We start from the raw sequence: 25,474 nt of genomic DNA, 5'->3' as shown, positions 1-25,474 counted from the left end.
ATTCCGTTTCTGAAAAAAATGTATCCTGTGACTTTTGACTCACCCTGTAGTTAATGCAGTTGAATCCCAGGATCCTTTCTCACCACCGAAGACTCCCGGCTTGAGGCGATATCCCTTTATGAACGTCCCTTCATGAATTTAATCTAATCGTCGTTCATCCTCATCGTCGCGATTAGCTTAACGATGCAGAAAAACAACGTTCAAGAAAAAAGTTAAAATATATGAGTAGCTTTAATCGATTTTGTAATCATTATCAAATCACGTTTACGCTAGAGTTAGATTAGGACCCACTGTTTCTGCTGCAAGAGGAACTTTAACTACACAACCCTACATTCCAGAAATAAGCTTTACTCGATAACTTGGGGTTGTTTTTATAATCTGTGTTTTGCCCTAGCTAGGGTTTGTTCTTTCAGTTTGTTGACTTTGAAGGTACAGAACGCTAAACGGCTACAGCAAACTTTGGCTGTGTACTCTGCAAGTCGATACTGGATGTTTGTACGCAACGTAGGTGGAGAATGTGCTAAGCTGGTGGAGCCCGTTTTGGTTTGTAGAGGGTCTGGTGAGCATACATCTTGGCGCACTACTGAAAATGCTTTTTCCTAGTTTGCGTCTGTTAGATATTTTTTCTGCATTTTCCACAATTTATTCAAGTTTAACTTAATGTCTTCTTCTGTAAAACTTTGCTTGAAGTGTTAACATTTTCATCTGCATTTGTATTTTTATTGTTTAGCGGCTCTTTTCTGCCACTTTTGGCTAATCGCGATGATGATGATGAGTTATGATATGATGAAGAACACTCGTGCCCACTCTGAGATTTCAACCCTGGAACCTCGATAGCGAGATTGAAAATCAAGCGGCAGAGTAGCACGTTGTTTCAAATCAATGATCAATTTAAAAATTCAAAAAATGTAAATGGGTGTTCAAATTAATGACCAACTTCAAAATTTAAAAAAATCTAAATTGGTGTTCAAATTAGCACAAAGATATGTATGTATCCATGTTTCACAGTGTATCTGAAAATAACATTAGAGTGATAAGAACGACATCGTTCCAGCTGTGCACATAATCAATAATATTGAGTAAAACTGAAAACTCTTTCGATATCCTAAGATGATAAGAATATGTTATTGTTTAAAGTTTGGAAAAAGTGAAACTTTAAGATTTTAATACATATGTACAAGTAATTCTTGACAGTGAACGGGCTCTAGTTACAGCTAGAAGATAAACGTCAGTTGAAACTACAATGCACCGTTGAAGCAATGGAACTCATCCTACCCCATAATTCCTTTGTAAGTGTTTTAAAAAAAATATTCTTGACTTTAATTTAGCCGTTAATCTTTCCGTAGATTTCAAAGAAAACGTGTAAAGACATACCTAGATCAGTGGTTCTCAACCTTTTTCGGTGCGGGACCCACCTTCATGGGACCCATAAGCATGGACACCGGCAGAATTACTTGGAGGGGTGTGCACCAAGTTTATAATCATATTTTTGCTGACATCAAGTACTTTATGAAGCCCTCCTTTACGCTTCCTTAAACAAATTACTTACACTTCATTCTAGGAAAGTAAATATGTAATTTAAAAGACTAATTTACTCTAGTCTAACATCTAATTAAACACACATGTTAAAATTAAAACAAAAAATAATTACTCATCAAACTAATGTGACGTTTGAGGCTCCCTTTTCCCCATAAGCTGGGGTATGTTCTCTCAATGGTGGTTAACTTAGGTCGTAATCTGAGCGCGCGTCAAGTCTATTTCTGCATTTGCTTTTCACTTGAATCAGAGATGAAAATTCCTTTTCTCACAAATATGAGGTGGAGAACGGTATGAGCAACTTGAATGCCTCATCCGAAAGTTCAGGCTACTCTCTTCTTAAATGTAGAGTTTAGACTACGTAGAGCACAGGTTGAATTTAAATTGTTAAAACAATATATCTTAGTAATTTAAATGTAATAGGTTTTCAAGTCACAGTAAATATATTTTTGAGCCCAACTTCGCGACCCACCAAACGTTCAGTGGGTCGCGCCCCATAGGTTGAGAAACGATAACCTAGATTCTTCATCTTTATATTGTCACATATTTAATTTTTTCTTCTTGAACGGAGCATTTTGGGAAGCGCTGTGTAACTGATTTGGTGGACAGTGTGACATTTCAGGCTTCCTACTTAATACATTGAAAGGTGCACAACATGCAGTATTTTGCATTGATTTAGTAGCGAAGCTATACACGTTTGCCTGTTTAATTATGTCATGTTTTTTTCTTGTCAGATGCCTTCTAGTGCAAAAATGTATATGACAGATTGCTATGTGGACTCATCAAAACATGTGTAATGATATGATGAATTTTGAAGATAAAACATTGGAAAAACCCGCATGCTGCATGTGTTTTCATGACAAAAACAAAACTCACATCAGAATATAATAGGATAAATGTATTTTGTGTGCGAGAGAGACCGCGAAATAATGAGAGAATGACTACCATATAAATCAGAGTTTAGCTGTGTGGCTGTGAATTTTCCACATGGACAAAATTAGCTATTACACCCTATAAAAGTGCGTCCACAACTGTGAAACCGTGTTATTTGTACAAATTCACAAGCGACGTAACGTTTATAATGACAACAAAATCGGATCTACTAATGTGATATTAATTTTTGTTCGATTTACGTCAGATAATGAAGTTTGGCTAGTTCATAATTATTGCTAGTTTGCGTTTCCAGTCATGCAAACAGCGCACAGAGCTTCTCTTATTGTTCATCCGGTGCGCGCTGCATTGTGAGCGGTTTTATTGAAATTTTCCGCAGGCGGTTCCTGCCGCAGCGGTTCTCGCGGCACATTCTAACGCTATGATATCTACGTTCCGAGTTTGGGAGTATTAACCTGGGACTAATGTAACTGGACTGGCGAGCGCGGTCGGGTAATCAGGAGGTCATCTGTCTTCGTTGGTCCTGCGGCTTGGCGACAAGATGGTACAACGGGGGATACTGGCCGGGTCTCGTTCCAACTGATTTATGCCACCCCCCGAAGAAACTCTCGAACTAGACTTGGAATCCGACCTTAACGCTGATCCAACATTTGGATGACGTGGAAGTGGCTGAATGGAGACAAATACACTCTGTCACTTAGTGGCAAACTCAACCCGATAAAAGCTAGCCTTCCGGCTCTTTTTTTTTTTTGTCGTTCTTGTTTTGCTGGTGTTGGTTATGTTGCGTGTGAAATTCCCGTATTTGCTTTTTCTGCCACTTTAATTTTAACATGGTTGGGAAACTCGAAATTTAATTGGAATATAATTGCAAATCGTCCGATTGAATGGTTGACATAAAAAATATGCTGAAATCCTCTGTTAATACGGTGAACAATTCCCGCACCGGCAACAAACAGTCGACGTCGCCTTGTAATCAAGGGGTCCCGGGGTTGATACTCGGTGGAGGCACATTGCACAGTGGTTCGGATCCCACTTTAAACTGTAGGTCCAGTTCCGATTAGCCTATCTGAGCATAAGGTGGACTCAAAACAACAATTCAACGACAAAGGCAACAAACAGGCCTTTGCGAACCAGTCTTATCAAGATGAATTCTTTTTCGAGAACTAAAAGTAAGTCATATTTAGAGATTGTATTCCGAGCAAATATTCCGGGAATAATTGGCACCAGACATTAAACGTGCGTATTGCCATGTAGCAACTCCTCTCGACTAAACGCATGCTAAAGTTGTACAACTCTTTCATTCGTCTGAGCATTTATACTCGTTTCGGTAAGAACACTCTCGTGGAAAGTAATCGTACGGATATGGAAGAAAATACAATTTTTGTTTCATTTATTGATAACTGCGTACCACACTCGAATGTGACAGCTCAGGAAACTGTAATGTGTTAGGCATTGCAACAAGTATACCTGCTTCCACTGTATCTCGAAGTGTATTTAACAGCTCTGACATAACGACATACCGGTATTTGTTTAACCCGTTGAATCAATTATAATGTTCTCAAAAGTTTCCTTATATATGTACCGGAATGTATTAGACCCGCTGTAATCTAGTCAGTAGGGCTACTGACTGCCACGTGGTTGACGTGGGAATTTTTATCAGGGATGATTTTTTCTCATTTCGTTGCGTGAAGCGGCTCTGGTGTTCAACTAACTTCTGGTAAAGGTGGTGCTGATCGTATCACCTACACAAATGGCCGAGATGTGAATGTGTGTGATCTTACCTTTTGTCACCCTGTCTCTTCATGTCATCTTCCAATGCGCAGGGCTTGATGTACAGTCACGGACACTTCTGGGTTGTAACAATTCTAATGAAATTCAGTGGAATCATAACAACCCAGACGTGTCCATGACTGTACCGTATTTTTACTTAAGGTAAGCTTACAGCTTTCTAGTGAAATCTGCGAATCTCAACTGTACACACATTACTATCGCTCTTGCACTGCGCACATCTCATACAATTATTGTAGCACTACTACCAACAATATATAATGAACGTAATTTTTTTCTCCCACACTCGGTGACTGAATTTTTCTTTTCAAACAACAGATGTGAAATATTGGTAGAGGCCAATCCATTTCCCTGCAAAATTGCACCCGTGTTTTCACGATGTATGGCGATATAGTGCTTATTTACAACATCTTTGCTTATAGCTGATGCGGCTTGTTTTGTTTTACTGTGCCTGTTCTTGGGTGCGCATGTTGGCGGCACGTAACAACGTTAAAGATGCACTTCCGATGCAGCATTCGATCTCTTCCCGAGGTGGAGCGCAGACAGCATTTCCCTGGTCTCAAGTGAATACCATGAAGGGGATCTTGCTGACGAGAATTGAAGTTGCACATTTTTTACCCCTCCCTCCCTCTGAGAGAGAGAGAGGGAAGTAATTTCCTTTCGTTTTATGGTGAAGTTCGAGATGACATAGCAGGTGCAAGGACGGGGAGTGATAGAGCAAAACCGAGCATCCCGGATCCTCCTAAAAGACCTCGGATGTGTGAAATGGTTTGAAAGAAGATGCATACTCAGCAACCATAGTTGACCTCCCCGTTATATACGAGCTTTATCCCCGGCGTTTATACCCACGCCAATTTACTTCTCGTGAAGGGAAAGTGTCGTTTATCCGCCGTGCGGTATAAGGCATCGGCGTCCTCCTGCTCGTAACGTAGATCCGCCATTCTCCTTCACTCTTCTTACTCGGGGTCTCTTTTTTCGCACCCTTCCAGTCTCGCCGTGGAACGTTTCTTTGCCTCTTCATACTTTTTTATCCGTGAAGAACGGAATTGTCCGGTTCCTTACGTATAAAGTGTCTCAAATGAGCGGGTCGGATTGGACATTGACGACAAATGCTCCTGAACACATGGAGCGTGTTATGTGCAGAGGGGCATCTTTGAACACGGGCACAGATAGATAGATGTATGTTGATGATCTTTACCCGTATCCATGAACTTGATGTTCCAAGACAGCACATGGTGAGCCATAAAGCTTGCTCGTTCCGATGATCTTTTAATTATGTTCGTCTCGTTAGACCATGTGAGGATCTCTCATCAATTTTATGATTGAACTTTTACATAAATTTTGAAGCTGTTTGAATATGCTCATTCAATTGACTGTGGTTGTAAATATGTCCCCGGTTGAGTTCAGTTCGTTTTCACCCGCTCGTGGTTCACACTTACTTGGAAGCGAAACCCAATTTACTTTTGCTTACTACACCCTTAAAAAATGAAATATCCACATTAAATTATATTCCAAACATTTTGAATGTACTCTATATGGACAAAATGTACTTTTCTATTTTCTTATAGTACGATATACATATTTTGTACATTATTTCTGGTTTAGACAGTCGGACTGTTCTTGCCGTTACATTTCGTGCCAAAGACTAAGAATATGAATGTTTACCAGTAGACCTTCTTAACCTTCATATATCACTGGTGATTTAATTTTAAAACCACATCAGAGTCTGTATGGTCCCATTGTCACTAAAGACAGTGCAGACAAATACGTCACTTATGCTATACAAACATTAAGAAATAACAGCAAACTGTTACTGCGTAACTAAAAGTGTTGCTCACGAGGTAAAAATTGTAAACGCCCCAAGTCTATTTTCCATAATTAGGTTACGGTAGGTTTAAAGTCTATATTGAATGAAGTCGATCGATTGTACACATACGAAATACCAGGTCTAGTTTTTGAAGCTCCTATCTAGTTTTTTTAAGCTCCTAGTAAAGGATCAAACTTAACGTCACTTAGTGTGCACTCGAATAGCGTCTGACCACCCATGGGCTTCACGCCCTTCGTAAACAACGCAACATATTTTAAAGGTTTTTATTAGGGCTGAGCCGATACCACTTTGAACCGATACCGATGCTCTTGCCGATCTTCACTGATACCGATACTTGAAAATTGCAATAATTAAAATTTGTTCAATATATTGATCAATATTGGTGTGTAAATATTTTTCTCCAATCATACGCATCAATTTACCAAGAAATTTGCTTCAGAATATTAAAATTGATGTTATGTAATCACAAAATATAGTTTTTCGTCGAAAATTGGTGCAAAAGAAAGATAATCTTTGAATTTTGCATAATTTCCAGGATAATTAGACTCCGCGAACGTGTCTCGCAGCATTTTTGCAGACCTCGTGAAAGACCAACATGCCGGAAAAGTATCGGCATCGGTATCGGCTCAGCCCTAGTTTTTATTGTATAATTATAACCCAAGTAAACCGGTGAAACTTTCGTTTGGAAAACTTTTTAAAACTGTCGTCATATTGCATATCACAGATATATATCCGTGAAGAATATATATACGATATTTGTTTTGAAAAAGTATGCTGGAAGTTTAGAAACATGCATGTTGTTAGCGTATGCTAGGGTCTATTTTTCACACATTGATTCCTGCAATAGTCTCAGATGGACCTTTGGTCGGCGACAAGGCAGCTGTTTTCGAATTTTCCTCTCTTTTCGAAAAATTAATATGATATTCTAAAATCTGAAAAAAAAAAAAATACAAATGCTTAGAATTCGTTCTAGAGATTCACGTGAAGCTTGTTGTGGTTTATTTTCGCTGTTGCCCAGATATTCTCAATAGTTTCGTGGCTACGTAAGTCTATTAACTATTGATAATATCTAGACAACAGCGAAAGCAAACTAAACGATGATTCGCGTGAATACTCTAGAAATAATTCTAATCACATTAGAATATGTAATTTTTCAGATTTTGGAATGTGTCAGCGGTTTTTTGAAAGGAGAAGAAAATTCGAAAAGAACTCTACGTGTGTCTCTTGGCTAATTTGCGAAGATGGGGATGAGTGATGAAATGATGAAATTGATGAATGGACATTCACAAACAACCAAGCCCGAGCGGGATTCGAACCCGGGACCCTTGACGTCGCAGCGCATTGTGCTAACCAATCGGCCACAGGGTCCGGCATGTTTTCCTTGGATTATATTAATTTATGCAGATAGTATATCTCAGAGCATCTTTGAGACTATGTGCTATATGGCTATGCAAAACAGAAACCAAACTTTCCTTTACATCCAGTGTAGAATTTATTGAAGTTAAACCGCATCCTCGTAATTACATCAAAATAAAACTTTCCTTGTTTTGCTATATTTTACAGTTAGCGGGACTTTGTTCTCACGTATAAAATATATCAGCGTCGAGTTGTTCGTATTTTGTGCAGAGTGTCACATAAATCCGGATGGAGCTTGAAATATTTTCGTTCGGATCGAAAGTGGAACATGGCGACCGTGAGGCACAGTTGTAGGAGATGTTCGCCAAGTTACGATTGGAGTTCATGGCGTCCCCACCATCGGGCCTTTTATCTTGGTTCTAAAGCAACACACATTACCGTCATATCCAGCCTTGAAGCGGCCCGTCTCCTGATACTTTCCTGTGTGGTTTTGGGGGGTTTTTGCTGAGCCCAATCGACCGACTGAAAGGGATGTATAAATTTCCTCCAGTAGGACAGCAATCTCGAACAAGGGAGCATGAATCCACCGCATTTCGTTTTATTGACTTGGCTGCAATCGAAAGGCTGCCGGAAAAAGTAGGTCAACGTTTAAGTGAAAGCAACCCCCTCCCCCACCTTTTTTTTGCTCAGTAAAGAATCTTTTTCATTCTCTTTAAAATTGATTTAAAGAGGTGTTTTGGAATAATGCACGTCAGCTAGTTTCCGAAAAGACATCCTTTTATTCTGGAAGCATTTCTAAAGAAGACTTTGCTGAGTATAATGTGGTTTGCACCCACAGAATTAATTGGTGAGTTTCCTTCACGTTCATATAAACAGTCGTGTAGTCAGAATAGTCCAGGAAGATTAACTCATTGCAAACATGCCCAAAGAAATTAAATGTGGGATGAATGCCCAAATATGTGGGAGGAATAACATGAAATGTCCTCGAAAATTCAATTGGAGCTTCGTCCTACACTGGGAAATGGCCATCACATGGAAAATCAGTGCATCTATGAAACAACATCGGACAACAATTGGGAAATCAATTAAATTCGATAGAAATGCTTGGAAGTGTCTCCTTTTGGAAGATTCGTCCCTCATGTGGCGGCCATTTTCCAGTGTCACGGACAAAGCTCCAGTGGAAGTTTATTCCAAAATAATTTTTTTGAGAATTTTTCCAATCAAAGGACTTTCTTGGACTTTATATACCGAGTATCATCCGATAATGGGTTAACTTTCATAAGCTGATTGAGATCGCATAATTTCATGGGGATAAAAGTTGAGCAAGGCGGTCACGATTTGGTTTTTAGTCCACCGCATGAACAGAAAAGTCAGGAAAATCAAATGCATAGTCACCTATTAAGAGCACTGGGTTCGGCGTACTTTCTTTGGTTGCGTGATATTTTTTTAATGCATTTTAAGTACACATTTATTTGCGTATTTTGCTTTTCGATCACGTAGAAATCTTCCATCGTATTAACCATCATTGGAATCATCTACGTCACTCATTTTGATTAAATTGCTTCTGAATGTGTGCGACGTAAGATATCCAAATATCCGAGCCAACTCACGTAGAAAAGATAAAGTTGCATGCCACCCTCGTAGAGTTTCCGGTGCAAGCGCAGAACGCTTAGAAAGCATTCGACGTTCGGGAGCAAACCTGAGCGATCAGCATCTGACACACGCCACCGGGTTTTCCCTTCACATGCCTCGCGCGGATAAATAAAAAGGCGACCGGACCCGTTACGTGCCATTAAACATGTGATGTCTGGTCGGGATTGATCGATCTATCAAGAATGGCGCTGCATCTGATTTACTCCGGCCCGTTGAATTTCTTTTGTCAGGATGTTCATCCGCTTTCGGACCCGCACTGCGCTGGGACAGTCAACGCCGTGAAGTCAATTGCCAAGGGGGTTTGAAAGACCCTGAGTCGGCGTGTATCGGAAAAGAAGGCTGTTTCTTTCCCCGATATCGGCCCCGGAGCCAGCCCGATAAGGTTATTTTGAGAGTGGGACTTCTGGAAGCAGAAGAAACTACTGGGATCTGTACGTTTCTTTCTTCCGCAATGGCTAGCTTCGTGCTGTCCGGAAGAACGAGACAATATGTCAGCTTGACGTGGGCTCCAATCCATCGTCATCTTTCATTTGCTTTTTCCGTCACTCACGGCGTTTTTCCTCCTCTTCCTGCAGTTTCCTCCGCGAGTCGGTGGCCTCTTCTCGTCATCTTATTCTTAAGGGCGACGGGGCTTTGTATGCGTTGCCATAGTCGCGAAGATTAAAATGTACGACGCGCGTTGAATTGCCAAGGTGTTTTGTTTGGCCTGTGCGTGCAGCGAAGCTCGGCTGTCACGGTCGCTGGTGGCGGGAGGGACTCTTGACAAACGAAATTGTCAGGTCGATCCCCGGAGGGACTTCGCTGTTGACGAATTGAGCGGACGTGACGTTGAAACGAAACGCCTGATGGGAGGAGATGATTTTTTTGTGTGTGCGGAGGTGACCATAAAGGATAAGGACCCCTAGGAAAGAACATGTTTAAAAGAACACAAACTTCCAACTGAAACGCGTTCATTTTTTTGCTGACGCACGTATGAATCTGGACTCGTTGCTCCTGGTTTCCTACGCAGGAAATTGCACTTCTTTGTATTCAAGAAGGGTTCCAATTGTTCTTATGATACGGGATCAAAGTTTGGATCATGAAGGAGTCTTGAAAAGTCTCGCTCCAAAGAAATGAGAGCGCTAACCATTTTTGGGAATTTTGAATATCGGTATGGTTCACCAGAAGGAGAGAAAAATCTTTGCTGTGACAACCCGGTCATGAACTTAACCTGTTTTCTCCCATGCCGAGTGGATCAGTAGTGCACTTGACCTTGTTGGAACAAGTCAAGTGAGGTAGCCCATAGCCGTGAATAAACTTTACCGACCCTGCTGAAGTATTATCATTTTGCGCCATTCGTGTACAGTCTCCCACGCACTATTCCCCAATAAGTCCTCGACATGAAGAGGATGAGATTATCCACCTGACTCAAGAATTCAACATTGTGGAAACTGGTCGCCTGCATGGACGATTAGCGGGTACAGCCGATCAAGTAGCACAGGCAAGTGTACTGTCATGTATTCGTCTTCTTGGGAACTTGGACCTCATGTCGGACATCTGGGGACTTAAGCTGTGTAATGCTTCGTATTGGAGGATGCATCATTTTATTTCTCCTGTTTGATCTACAGTTTTTCTCCTGCGGTATTTGTAATGGATATTTTTCTATTATCCGTGACACAACGTGGATTACTATCATTGATGTTTATTTTCCAAATTCCTAATACCTGGTATCCAAGAGAAATGACAATAACGCTCTATGTTCTTGATTCTTATATCCGCCGAAATTTCTTTATTATGAAACTTCCTTTCACTTACTTATCGTAATTACATATTTATTACACTAGTGGCAACTTTGAAACCTTACAGCGTGGTTGCACATATTCAGGATAAAAAATGTCATATTTCAAGTCTTCGAAAGGGAACCTGACAGCTGTTTGTAAATGGAGTCGAGACAGCAATTTACAACTTGAGATGGACCGAGGCGAGACAAGTCTCTGCAAAGTCTAGTCTCGTCACGAAACCATCTCTATTGTGAATCGTTAAATTTCATCTAGAGACTGTGAAGAAACTTGGCCAACGACAATTCACTACATTCATATTGTTTAGGAAATCGGTCTGAAATTTCACCTTGCTGGCTTCCAAATAGCAAAACGTATATTTTAAAGCAGAGGGTAAAAAAATGTTATAGATGTTTTCACGGTCGAAACTTCGGGAACAAGAACGCCAGCAGTTGAATGTGAAGTCATGTGGATAAAAAGAATTTTGGGAAACTCGCTCTGAATGTTTTCACCGCTTTCATCTTGCAACCGAGCCGTTACACGGAGAGCAATAAATATTGGGAACTCGTATTGCGCCTGAAGTTCCGAGATAACTTTGCAGAGGCTTTTGTTTGTTGCATGACAGGAATGAAGACATTTGTATGGAAAGTTCTGAAAAGTGCTTGCGGTGTTGTGATTTATATATTGCGCGAAGGAGGAAGCTTCGGCAAAATTCTGCCTGTTACGAAACTTATACCGATGTTCCGTCGGAATAAGAATGATTTTTTCGGAGGTTGTAAGCAAAACCCGAGTCTACCGTACGCAGAATGGAATCCACTTTCCCATGTCTCTTTAAAGAATAGGACTGGAGAGCCTCTCACGATGGTAGAAACTACCTCCTCATTCTGATTGGCGCATGAAGTATTTTCACGGACCGTCTCATTGGCGCATGAGGTGTTTTCACGGACCGATTACCATCCCTGGAAACTGCATTCTTGCAAACGAGCCTTTGGCGTGGATGTGTTTGTTTCGCTGTCTATGAGTACTCCCATACAGCCTCACTGGCCTGTCGATTTGAATGGTAGCTGCCAGCCTCTGTGGCGAGTAGTTATCACATCGCGCTACGACGCCAGGGATCCCAAGTTCAAAACCGGGCCTCAACATGAGTGTTTGTGAGTGTCCATTGATCAATTTCATCATATCATTATTCATCCCGATCTTCGCAATTAGCCAAAAGTGGTAGAAGTGAGAAATAAAATAAACCAAACCAGTCTATCAACCAATCAAAGGCAGTTGGTGGTTAGAGATCTGTGGGAAGGCCAACACGAGGATGGTATGACCATATTAAAGGAACCTTGAAGGAAGTGGCGTACAAAGTCTAAATATTAGGGGATCGTTGATGGGCTATGACCGCCTTTAGCCACTCGCCTGCTAAACGAGAGGAACGTTCGTTACCTGTAGATCTCGAAGTGACGATCGACTCGCTGGTTCGTTGATGAAACTCTGATGAACTCTCCTGAAATAAAACTCCTTTCCGATATTGTACTACTCCTCGCTGTAACTCCTTTTGTAACGTTCGGTAACAACTATTCACGCCATAACCTTCTTAGTTCAACAACTTGTATAATTCCGAGGCACTAACTGTGCACGAGATAGATTTCAGATACCGACTGTGTTAAGAAATATTCTCCCGAGCTATTTAAACGAAATTCGAACTTCGGCCGTTGAGAGACCGCGTCTCTCAATAACGGTGCTTTCAGCTTAAAGATGTGTTTGCATTATCTTTCCTGCGATTCCGGAAGAATTCGTATCGGCGGATTTTTACATCCGCTGAAGATCGCAGGTGGCATTTGCTTGAAAGAAGCTCTTTTCAGCTTCTTTCATACTCGGGGCCTTTTTATGAAATTATTGTACGATGGTAAGGATGTCAACTGGATTTCTATATGACCGATGAAATGTTGCTGCGACATTAAACCATCTAGTTTCGGATTGAAAGAACGTTAGGTACAACTGATGATAGTGTTTAGATGTATTTTGCTTCGTTCCTGATAAGGAGCTAGTATCTCCAAGATTCATTATAGGCAAGCCATTTATCTTAATTTTTTTGTTGCTAATAACGCAATTACTCATACCCATTTCAGCACCAATTTCTTACCTGCACATGGCCTTTGCTTTGCGAATCTTCCATGATCAATTTAATCTAATCATAAAGTCGTCATCGTGGTGATTAGCTGAAAGGAGGCAAAAAAGTAAGCTAATCCATTTTGTATTGCACGAAGGCACATTGGGCGCCTTCAGGTAGAGTCCCACACATTCTGCATGTGTTCACCATCACGCTTCCTCAGCCTTTACCTCCGCAGGGTAGTTCCAAGGAACCCATTGACTAGAATCACTTTAACACCGATTTTTTTACAGTGCAAGGGCGCACTGAGGGTTTCATTTACTATCCTGCTCAGTGCGTGCCCTAATGTAGGTTATCATTGCAGGAAAGTGTTTCAAACAATTCCCGCTTCTCTTCAGCCATTACCGTAAATCATATACTGAGAGCTGATCAACTATTTTTTTTAGTTAAATCCGCTAACGGTGGAGACTAAGATCGATTAAGGTCGGAAGGGGGGAAAATGGAAAAACGGAAATTCTGAAATTATCTCCCGCATCCTGCTGAAAGAGCTTGAACTTGCGGAACTTTTCTTGTGATCAAAAGAGCTTTGGCCGATATAAGCAAAGATGTCGCTCGGATAGCAACCGGGGAAAGCTTTCAGCGCAAAAGAAGTAGCCCTAACTTTTTTCTCTCTTTTGTTTAGGCAACTTAGTGATTCATTATGCATTTCTCCAAACGAAAAAAAGGAGAAAACAGGAGACTCCCCGAGTTTCTCCTCCCGGAAAGAGCTAAGTACAACACACAGTTTGAATGACGCTGCGTCACTTCCTGGGATGATAGATGTTACTCGCAACAAATTGCCAAACAGAGCTTTTCCATTTCCCTCCGACCCTGAGTACAGCCAACCTGTCTCTGTGTGCAAATTAATAACATTCCTTCCTCCGTCTTCCTCGTGGTTCTCTGAGTAGCACTTAATTTGGCAGTAACTTGAACTGAGGATATCATGGGGCAGCCATAACCGTGGCTGGAATTTCCTTATAGGATGCAAATGTTGCTTTGTCCCTCGTGCTAAATCTGTGCATGCGGAACAATTACTCTGGTTTCTGGCTGAGAAGCTTTCAATATTTTCTTTTTAAACATAACAGCGTTTGCCTCACCCACCCCTTTCTTTACCATATTAAGCACAAGAAAAAGTTGATTTCATTTGATTTTTATTTAGCTTCGCTTTTCTGCTGCAACTTTTTGCTAATTGTGATGATGAAGATGAGTGATGAAATTGATGAAAGGACTGTAGCCTGTTTGAGGCATCGTAGAACTCTGAAATTTGGTGAATCCACTATGCAGACCATGGGGAAGAGAATGGCGATTAAAACAAATAGTTCCATTTTCCGCCACCAGGTTGAAATGTGGCGCTGTACTTCCATGATGGGTTATAATGACGTAAAGTGCTCCAATTGGTATGGATTTGCCTTTACCTTGAAATCTTGCAATAAAGGAGAGATTATTTTCTCGCAACTTCCAGCCACTACCAAATGTCTTTCTAATTAATAACTCAGCTAAATCACTTAACGTGATTATTTGTACAACCCATCATGGAAGTACAGCGTCACATTTAAACCTGGTGGCGGAAAATTGAACTTTTTTTTAAATGGCCATTTTCTTCCCCATGGTCTGCATAATGGATTCACCAAATTTCAGAGTTCTACGATGCCTTAAACAGGCTACAGAGAGCTCTGAGTTGGGCAACTTTAATTCTGGCCACCCGGTACATTGAAAATCTGACTAACTTATTTAAAATACGATTAAAACGTATTATCAATATGTAACACAGAAGTGTATATACCGTGCGTCCATTTCGATCTGCAGCCGAGAGATCGGGAGAAACGTGGCGGGCGGCACTGACGGAGATGCCGACATTTGTGGCCTGAAATGCCCGCTTATTTTTATGGACATATGCAGACATTTATATAAATATTGCAAAACGAGCACTAACCTGTGTTATAAGAGTATGGTTTTAATTTTAGTAGCTTAGTGACTGTATGTGCCGATGATTTTGACACGCCCACCTCTTGTGAAACACGGCGTAGAGGTTTGTTTGGAGAACGTTCTAACGCTGCACCAATATCATCGAGTTTTGCTTCGGTTAGAATCCGTCGTTTTTGCTTAGGTGTTTTAAAATTTAACGATACAGTTTCTCGTAATTTAAGGACAAGATGTCTAACCGTATCTCTGTTTGGAGTTGAAACGTGTGTATATAAGAGCAGAACTTGGATGAATTACAGAAGAACTTTTGCGTGTTATAACACAGGTTAGTGATCGTTTTGCAATATTTATATAAATGTCTGCATATGTCTATAAAAATAAGCGGGCATTACAGGCCGCAAATGTCGGCATCTCCGTCAGCGCCGCCCGCCACGCTTCTCCCGATCTCTCGGCTGCAGATCGAAATGAACGCACGGTATATCATAATGCAATTACAAATTAGTTTAAAACAGTATTTCAAAAGTGGATCCCCTATTTCTCAAGTTTCTGAAGCTCTTGTAATTGAGTTAGTGAGTGAATTAAAAGTTTGGGGTGCGTCAGCACACTTGGTCATTTTGCGATGTGCAGAATATACGGGGGACAGTTGGTCAGTTTCGTACAGCGACACTCTGTAGTCTATATATTCTATGCTCATCCACAACTATTTTGTGTGTGCCAACCCCCGTGGCGGAATGATTAGAACAGTGCGCTACATCAGGGGTCCTGGGTTCGAATCCCGGTCTGAATGTGGGTGTTATTTGTGAGTCCTTTCATCAATTTCATCATTCATCATCACAATTAGCAAGACGTTGCAGCAGAAAAGCGAAGCTAAATAAAAATCAAATGGAAATCAACTTTTCTTGTGCTTAATATGGTAAAGAAAGGGATGGGTGAGGCAAACGCTGATACGTTTAAAAAGAAAATATTGAAAGCTTCTCAGCCAGAAACCAGAGTAATTGTTCCGCATGCACAGATTTAGTGGATTCACCAAATTTCAGAGTTCTACGATGCCTCAAACAGGCTACAGAGGACTCTGAGTTGGGTAACTTTAATTCTGGCCACCCGGTATTATATCACTACCACGTTCTACAACCTTGGTGACAATGAAGTTCGACCAGAAAGGAATACGTGATTAAATGCACAGACGCATAGGCGGTGGAATGGGTGACCCACAGAAGTGACGCATGTGTGTAAGAGGAGGCGTTTGAGCAGGCAAGAATCGTGATCCCAGCATGTTGCACCCAAGGTTACGTAAAGAAAGAAAACGGGGAACTATACGCGTGACATTGAACTTCGACCAGGCACCAGACCCATACGGAAATTTCCAGATAGTGGCGCATTCGACGGAAGCATAACGTCACGGACACGATAAGGGAGTCCGCCGTATATAAGCGCGTGCTGTGCACCGAGGAACCGCAGTGCATCGTCACCATGGCCAGGGGCAAACCTATTGACAACACCGTGAGGAGAAGAGTGGAGGAGTTGCAACGGGATGGACTCAGTGAACGGGAAATAGGGCGCCAACTGAACGTACCCAAGTCAACCGTCCACTGCATCATCAAACACCACCAAAATACGGGTACTACAGAGCCAGGTAAGGCCCCCGGTCGAAAACGCCTGCTGAGCGTGCGTGACCTACGGATATTTAGGCGCTATATCCAGACCAACAATCATGTTTCTGTGGCCGAATTACGACTGTGGACTCGAGAACGCTTTCACATTGAAGTGTCAACCAGAACCATTCGCCGTTACCTACAGCGATGCGGTTACCGAGTGTACAAGGCGAAACGTAAACCCTTCCTTTCCATGTTGAACAAAGGCAATCGACTACGGTGGGCACGAATGCACCGGGGATGGACATTTCGGCAGTGGAACAGGGTTTTGTGGACGGACGAATCCATTTTCAATTTTGTGTACGGGAAAATACGGAAAACAGTCATTTGTCGGAAGGAGGAACAGAATGAAGCAAAATGTTATGCACGTCGGGTACAGAAACCTGCGTCAGTGATGGTATGGGGATGCATGACGGCATCTGGGGTTGGCCCACTACACGTCCGTAAGGGCATTGTGAATGCACACGCCTATACACGCATACTGGAGCTGCATCTTCCCACAGTGCGAAGGCACCTGTTCCACAGGCGGCGTCTCATCTTTCAAACACGACAATGCCAGGCCTCATACAGCGCGGCTGACAAGAGAATGGTTGACTCGTCATCACGTGCGAACTCTGCCATGGCCACCATCGAGTCCCGACCTCTCGCCCATTGAGAATATGTGGCGTGTTCTTAAGCGACGTGTGCAACAGAGGGGACCCACGACAGTGGCTGTGCTGCTCTTATCGCCTGCCTGCAGGAGTAATGGCACCGCATCGATGTGGAATACCTTGAACGACTCGTCCGCAGCATGCCCCGACGCATTGCCACAGTTATTCGCCGACGGGGCGGCGTCACACCATGGTAAACAGGATCCCCTCTAACAGTGGTCGAACTTCAATGTCACGTGTAGATGGACGAAAATGTTTTATTTTGTGTGGACACCATACATTGCTGCGTTGCAGCAGAAATTTATGTTTTCCTTTGTTCCATGTAGCCTGCTGAATAAAATATGTTCAGCATATGCATGTGTTCTCCTTCTTTCACAACGCACTCCTATATTTGTGACTGGTCGAACTTCATTGTCACTAAGGTTGTATATTGTGTAGTCTGTACTGTACGGTAATGCTACTGTAATAGTGAATAATATTGGATTTGAAGTAAATAATAATTACTAAAATAAAGTAGAGAATAGATAATAATATTTGTGTAGTGCTGTAATAATTCTACTTTACCGTTGGTGATCGAACGCGTTGAATGGTCGACATATGATCTCACTATCGAAGGTTCTAGGTTCAAGTCTCGGCGAGAGTTTGCTTCTGCAATTTTATGTGGGTTTTATCTTCTAGTTCATATAATCATTATTCATCCTCATCGTCGCAATTAACCAAAAGAGGTGCAAAATCATTAAGGAACCACAACAGAAAATGAAAATATATTTTATCATGCGAGTCCCTAAAGTCGCAGATTTGAATCGAGGTATTAAATCTCCATATCATCGGGGAGTGCCATAATTTAGTTGTTGAAATAATGTTATTATTAATGTTTCCTTAATACCCAAAATATTCGAGACTGTAGAGTTTTGTTTTAATTTTAAAGGACATTTCGCATGCTGTCAGTACGAACTGTACCGTATAATTAGATTTTGGGATTACTCAAACACCAATACATTTTCAGCAAGCCCGTATCAGTGTGGGCTTGAATTTATTATTACTCTATCTCTCTCCCTCCCGTTTCGTTTCAGGACAGGAGTTGTTTTGTTGATTTCTGGAATTTATTTCTAACGGAAGGGTGAAAAATGAGTGCGCGATAACAGCAAATAATGTTTGTTTTAGCTTTAACACAATTCTACTGTCCGTTATATTTGGATGGGCATTCATTGTGTCAAGGCTGTCTGAATTTTATTTTTTCACAGAATGTTACAAACCAACACACGTATCTCGAAAATGCAATCGAGTCATTTTATAATCCTTCAGAATTCGTTTCACAAACATATCTGGATTATTCCAGAGTACCGTGTTGCAATGCACCGATTGGTGTACTTGACAATATTTCCTTGAAACACAATTGGCTACAATAAACCACAAGCCGTGACTACAAAGAATAAAATAATAGACAAACACTTGACTCGGTGGCGTTTTGAATTGTTGACCAAAATAAAAAAGTTTGTACTAATTAGTGCAGATGTTATTCTTTTTATTAATAACATTAAATGTTTTAGGGATAAAATATGATTGGATTTGTGATGAACAAATCTCCTTATAAACACACACACACAAATTTTATTTGTAACTGTTTGGGGCCCTAACCCCACATCCCCTAAATGTGCTTTCATGTCACGGGGGTATGTGCACGGGGAATTTTACCTTTTTTACTGTTAGGCCATTATGTTTTAAGTATTAGTTTTTTCATTTGGTCACCGTTTTCAAAGCTATTCTCCTTTCCCCAAGCAAAAGTCCCTTTGCAGATGGAGGCCGGGGCATAGTCCCCCCCCCCCCCACTCATCAGCCTTCCCTAATTTTAGTTGTCCGTTTTGGTGTTGATATAAGCAAAGGAAAGTTTCTTGGCATTTCTTTTATTATATTTTATCTCGGGACCCCTTAATTGTAAGATGAGCCATATTGGGGTGCCAAGAAACAGATTTCTAGACTAGGTGCCAAAGTCGGTGCTTGTCAGATACAAAGAGCCCGCCTGTGGAAGATGTCCAAGTTTCTTATCACATTTCGAACTACACTTCTTGTGCAAAACTTGGCTCGATTTTTTTCTTCTTGGTTTTTTTTTTTTTTTTGACACAGCTTTTTTCCCGCTCTTCTCTTCCCCATCTGCGTTGTCGGTGGAAAAGAAAAGCCCCCTTGTAGAGTAATTATGCGCCGGAGTTCTAGGTTCTTTTCCGGAAGAGTTTGCCTCTAACACGAACGAGCGCTTCGCCTAATGAAAGCGGGAAGGGGCACAGCCCACGATTAAGGACGCCTGAGTTTAAAAGATGGCCCAATTGCGTCGTATGTTATTGTTACAGGACTGACGAAACTAGTTTCAAAAGTTCCGTGTGGATGCAGTTATGATGCCATTCTTTTTCCCGCCTGTCCCCCCCCCCCCTTTTCGTTCTCCACTTGGTGATTGTTCCCGGACGGAATAATTAGAAATTTTATCTGCGGGGCCCCTTCGGATACTTGTTTGTGGATGCTCGTTAATACCGAACTCCAAATGCGTCTTGGGAAGTAATTTAACTGATCTAATCGCGGTCGCTGCATAATGCGTTCTGCAGTTCTTTGAATTTTTTTGTTCCCTTCTGAAATTACTTTCAAGGATAATGACGTGTGAAAAAAAGTTATCCTGTAGAATTGTAGGAGACGGGACTTTAATTACTACAGCGACCTAGATGTTAGTTTTCCTGAATTACTATACAAGATGTTCCTTCTTGGATAAAGTAATGAGCTGTCAGTTAACATCTTATTACAATTGCAAATTATATTTGTTGTCAGAATCAGCCATATTCATGATTCTTACATTGAGGAAAAATAAAGTATATCTTGAGTGGCATTATTATGTTTATCTGGTAAGTTTAAATTAGTTGCTAATATAAAAAAAAATATCAGTAACCCTTCTCGTCTTTGTTTACCAAGATAGGACAAAAAAGTCACAATTTCCTCTTTGTCAGGTTGTTAATTACGAGATTAACTTTTGACGTTTCGGCGGCTCTTAGTCAATGTGTCAAGAGCCGAAGAGTCAAATAACTCTTTACTTCCTTAGTGAGGAACAATCAAACGCCCTACTACAAGACCACCTCAGATTAAAGCAAACTATAGAACCTATGATCCAATACTATAAGTACCCATACTACAGTTTCTCCCATTCAGCTCTAAGCATTACTACCCCTAATATTTCTTCCATATACTTCACACTTCAAAGAAATAATAATAATAATATTAGTTTTGAACAACCTTTCTTTAGTTACAGTTGTCAGTATTACACATTCCAAACTGGAGCCTTTTGGATCCGAATACACGCACTTAACCATCATCATCATATGTCTTTATAGGACATAAGGCTTTACATTTGGTTCTTTATACCCAGCATACATTTAAATATCGGTTTAGGTAACCTTCATCATATAAACATTCAGCACACACAGTCCAAACAAATGTTTCCTTACTAACCCAAAATGTGCATGTGAGTCCATTACTAGTTTATGAATTTATACAATTGTGTGATATACCATAATTGACACCATAACACATGAAGTGTTTTTTTTTTTTAAATTATAATCGTAACATTTTAAATTATGTACAACTATTCAATTATGAGTAGGCGTAACATACCATATCTTTTAAACCTCAAAGTTGCTTGTCATTTTTTTCCCCGTCTATTTATGACGATGTATTAGTCAAAGCATGACACGGAAAGTGTTATTTGCAAATGCTAGTAACTTGTGTCCTATAAATAGAACCTATATGCTAAGAATATCAATTACAGCGCTTTCACTCTAAGTATGTTGTTGGTCTGTATTTTCCGTACTGTTACAAGTTTAAGAACAATATTCAGCAAATTTTCACTTGTCATTTAATCGTGACCCATTTGCCATTCTTTTTTCACCTTGAACTCACATGGACAAATATATTCAGCTATGTCTTATTTCATTTATCCTTTAGGATTCAGATGGAGACACGCCTCTACATGATGCAATATCGAGGAAGCGAGATGATGTACTGAATCTCCTTTTGGATCATAACGCCGACATCATGCTTACCAACAACAACGGATTCAACGCTCTGCACCACGCGGCTCTTCGCGGCAATCCAAGGTATGTTCTAAGCTTCAAACTAGTTTTCCACATTGTTTGATGAACGGTAGTCGAACTTTTTTCCGTAAACCTGTTTCCAATGCTAAGATGTACGTGTAAGCTCTGATGATGAATTGAAGCTTATTGCTTTTAGAGGAGCTGAGATATTTCTTACATCAGAGCAGAATTTTTATACTTATTTACCACTTCAGATTCTCCCAATGTAATTTAGTATTGCTCGAAATTTGCTAATTTGCAGACGAGATACATTCATATTTCTTTATTGGTATTAGAATCCAAATAGGATTGTCAATTTTGCACTTGCCACAATTTTGATATCGTCCCCGAAGGTCTTGGGTTCGAATCCCAGCCTAGGCTGGGATGTTCTTTATGGAGTATCCCTTTCTCAATTTCATCTTCATCTTCGTGATTAGACGAAGTGTCATATAGGGACAGCAAATGAATATACAAAATACAAATCCAAGTTTGAACTTGGAAAGAATAATACTATATTTTTGGTTGTGTATAACTTTTCAACGCACAGATTGCACATTATTTGTTGAGCGTAAATTTGTCATTACAATCACAGCTTGTCATATCATTTGAGTTTTGTTTTATTGTGATTATACTGTCATAGGGTTTCCTCTTACATCTAACTTGCGAACTTGGAAGTTTCAAGAACGGAACTAGTAGTAATTTGTTGCAAAATGTTATGAGCGTTCTTTTAAGAGTATAGAGATTGTCGGCACTATACATCTACAGTACAAAGGCCCATCCATACTATTGAAATGGAAGTGTTTTTGTAAATTAAACCAGAAACCGCCTGATATAAGAGTAATTTGCTTCATTACTTATTCAATTTTTAGGACATTAACTCAGTAATTGCACCCTACCCTTGATGTACGCTTAGCGATGAAAATATCTGTGCTTATCATAGAATGGCACAGACTTAGTTTTTACATCTTTGAAAGAAGTGTAGAGTTAGTGATTGAAGAGTTAAGAAATCTATGAGTATTACTTCACTTGAATCTGCAGATTTATTTGCACAACTATTATTATATATGTAACTTCATTGCTGAATATACAGCATAACACTGCAAGTAAACCGGGGTGCATAACCAATACCAGTTTGATTGTCCATCGGACATTGTCATTGAATTTTCTATTTCGTCCAAATATCAAGTAAGGTTATTGCAATGATGCCGTAGAGATATGGTGAGTGTCTTGTGATGGTATGTTTGCTCCAATGCCTTAACCTTCAGTGCATGAAACAAATTGAATAAATATGCTAGTATTATATTTGCGTTCGACTGTACTACGTAGGGCCAGCTAGTTAGAATACTATGGAAACACACGTCGATAAAAGATTTATTGAGAAGGAAGTGAGAGGAAACGTGGATTTAAGGTTGGCGTACACAAAGGTACCCCGCAGCTCCTACGCCAGGGCGGTTGGTCCATGGAGATGAGACTGGAGCCCATGGAGAAGACAGAGGGAAGCAGAGCGCGTAATGGGACTGTGTTCTTGTCTGACGAAGGATTTCCTGTTGCTTTGAAGCTGAAAACCGGAATAGATTCGGCGCATTGAGGCGTGGGTATAATTTTATGGTGTGGGATCGGAATCAAATTCTTGCAAGAATTTAGCCAAAAGGGAAGCACTTCAATCTTTGCACTAAGTGTGAATCTACCTTTCAAAAGGGTAACATGCAGTTAGTTGTTGCATCTATTTTTACGTTACCTCTGCATTGTTCTGGTGGTTTGGTTCAAATTCGATAGCTCTGTTTGCAGAACAATGGTGCGAGATTCCCGAGACCAGGGTTCCACTTCTGGTCGAGCCTGCATTTGTCGCTTGAATTTCTACGTTTAATTGAGCTGCGTATATTTTCTGTGTCCCTATTTTTATGTGCACAAGAGAGGGAAAGGGTAATTAAGAATCTTGTTATGTTTCATCTTGTTATGTTTCATAAAACGTATATAAACAGAAAATAAATTTCCTCCCTGAAATGACATTTTCAAACCGAAAACAAATTTCCTCCATGATTTGAATTTATCCACATAACTGTTGGTCTTCAAATTATAAATAAATCAAAGGGAATTTAGTTTCCATACATGTAATATTTTTTCTACATTTGTGTTCATGACCTAGAACGCTCTCTCTGCATGGGAATAAATTGGTACAGTGTGATGCTTAAGAATTACCAAGCAAATTGTCCATCACCATATTTTTCTCTTTGTTTGAGAGTTTCAAGAATTGGAACAAAACGCGAAACAAGCAGAGGACGTAAAGAGTCCATTGCTTTAAAACACGTAGGATGCAAGGGGAAAAGTAACGGACAAAAGTCGTGGACAAATTGCCGAGCAATACTTGTTCATCCCACTGTACGTGTTATCGTAATTGTATGTAATGTATATTGTGGATGCAGGGATGATATCTGTTGAAACCTTTCACGAGATTTTTCTTGAAGTGAGTACTGAATTGATATTTACCACCCGCAGTCATCTATTTCCGATTATGTCATTTGGTATGCTGCTGATGCCTATCGCTGCCTTTTGGGAGCTGATGCTTTTTTTTCTTCTTCTTCTCCCTGCTTTTTTTTTCTCTACGGCATCGGTTCAAACCAACACTCTGGAAGTATGGCTTTATGGAATGGCGGGCTGGGGTTGGGGACGGTTGCCACTCGATGAGGGTGAAGTAGAAAAGAGGGATTCTTTGAGTCGAATTATGCAAACTCAGAGTTTGAAGTTGGCCTTTGCCATTCCGGTTGACCTCGGGTGTGGAATTTCCAGAGGAGATGCACTGGGATGCAGGGGGAGGCTTTTCCCTGCGTGAGGAGGGAGAGGAGGGATATCGCCGAAATTCCATTACTGCATCCATAATCCTATACTGAAACGTGATACTGTGAGACGGGCTATGAGAAATCGATATTTCCCTTTCACTTCCTTTCTTTTCTTCCTTTTTTTTGTATGTTTGAAGCTGGGGAAAGTTATTGGAGCGCATGATGTACACATGATTGGACCTCGGAAAAGGAACTAACGCTTGTTATGTTTTAAGCAAAGTAACATCCTGTAAACACCCGTTCGCATTCTTATTGGGTTTTCATTTTATGCAAAGATGGGCTAGTCAGTACTTGTAGAGCCAACGGCGAAAATTGTAGTAGGGAAATTGCCCATTGCTAATTTCATTCCTTTCTTGTGTCTTTTATAGTACTATAATTGTTTCGATGTTAAAGTAGAGACTGTTTTCAACTTCGTGCTAATGGGCCCTGCAATATGTATCGTGATGTGAAAGACGCAGTGAAATTGAAACTTCAGTGAACAAAGTCACCTTCCGCAAGTTCAAATGTAGTGTAGTAGTCTGTCTTATGAATACAGTGATATATTAAAATGAAATAGACGATTGTGAACTGAATATACCAAGGCGGGTATTTTACATGCGTATATATGATTATTGTCAGATTAAAATATCTGATTGTATACGCTTAAGCGTAGCACGCACGAAGGTGGGAGGCTTTAACGAATACGAGCGACCGAAAGTGGTCCTATGCAGTACTCTAGTAAACACTCACGCACACATGTTAATTAAGGAAGTCTTTGTTTAGTAGTCCATGTAACCGTAACCCAGTTTTTAAACGTGAGAACCTAAACTGTAAGTTACACAAGGTGTTTGATTCCCCGTCCAACTGAAAGACCGCAAGTTCAGTTAAGGCTCCGCAAGGTCTGCCGTCTGCACAAGCTCGTTGCAACGGGGAATCAGATAGCCCAGTCGTTTCCAAAATGGGCGCCGTGGCTGGCTTACAGGGTCGCCCCGAAACGTTTCAATATTTTCAGTGAAATGATATGATTATTCGAAATATTTGCTTATTTAGTAATTTTTCCACACATAATGTTTCTGAATTCGAAAAAAAATGTGTTTATTTTTTAACTTCCAAGTAAGCAACCTAACATCACAAACTGAGCATTGCAAGTGCTAGATAGGCCTACATTCTGAATTGGGCGCCGCGGAAAACTGTTGAAACACTACGGCCGCCGCGAAAGTTTGGGAACCCCTGAGATAACCTGTATTTTGTAGCTGTACTTTTGGAATTTCCTGCATCTAGCACCGTAAATACTGTTTTAGATAAATAGAAAATAAATAAATTTAAATTGATACTTATATTTCTGAGCAGCTGTATTCAGTCGAAGAAACAATCCCAA

General features: G+C 40.6%; 1 protein-coding gene across 1 annotated transcript in view; it reads left to right on the top strand.

The window, feature by feature from the left end:
- Window positions 1-21,344, top strand: part of LOC145985919 (E3 ubiquitin-protein ligase MIB1-like) — a 186,249-nt gene extending 164,905 nt beyond the window's left edge. The window contains exon 5 of the mRNA XM_083120060.1: window positions 21,153-21,344. Within this exon, the coding sequence (XP_082976186.1) occupies window positions 21,153-21,344 (192 nt within the window). The remainder of the gene's footprint in view (window positions 1-21,152) is intronic.
- Window positions 21,345-25,474: the final 4,130 nt, after the last annotated feature.

Source organism: Lepisma saccharinum, chromosome 1, assembly GCF_977018435.1.
Source record: "Lepisma saccharinum chromosome 1, izLepSacc3.1, whole genome shotgun sequence".
NCBI lineage: Eukaryota > Metazoa > Arthropoda > Insecta > Zygentoma > Lepismatidae > Lepisma > Lepisma saccharinum.
This window is presented reverse-complemented; position numbering and strand designations above follow the sequence as displayed.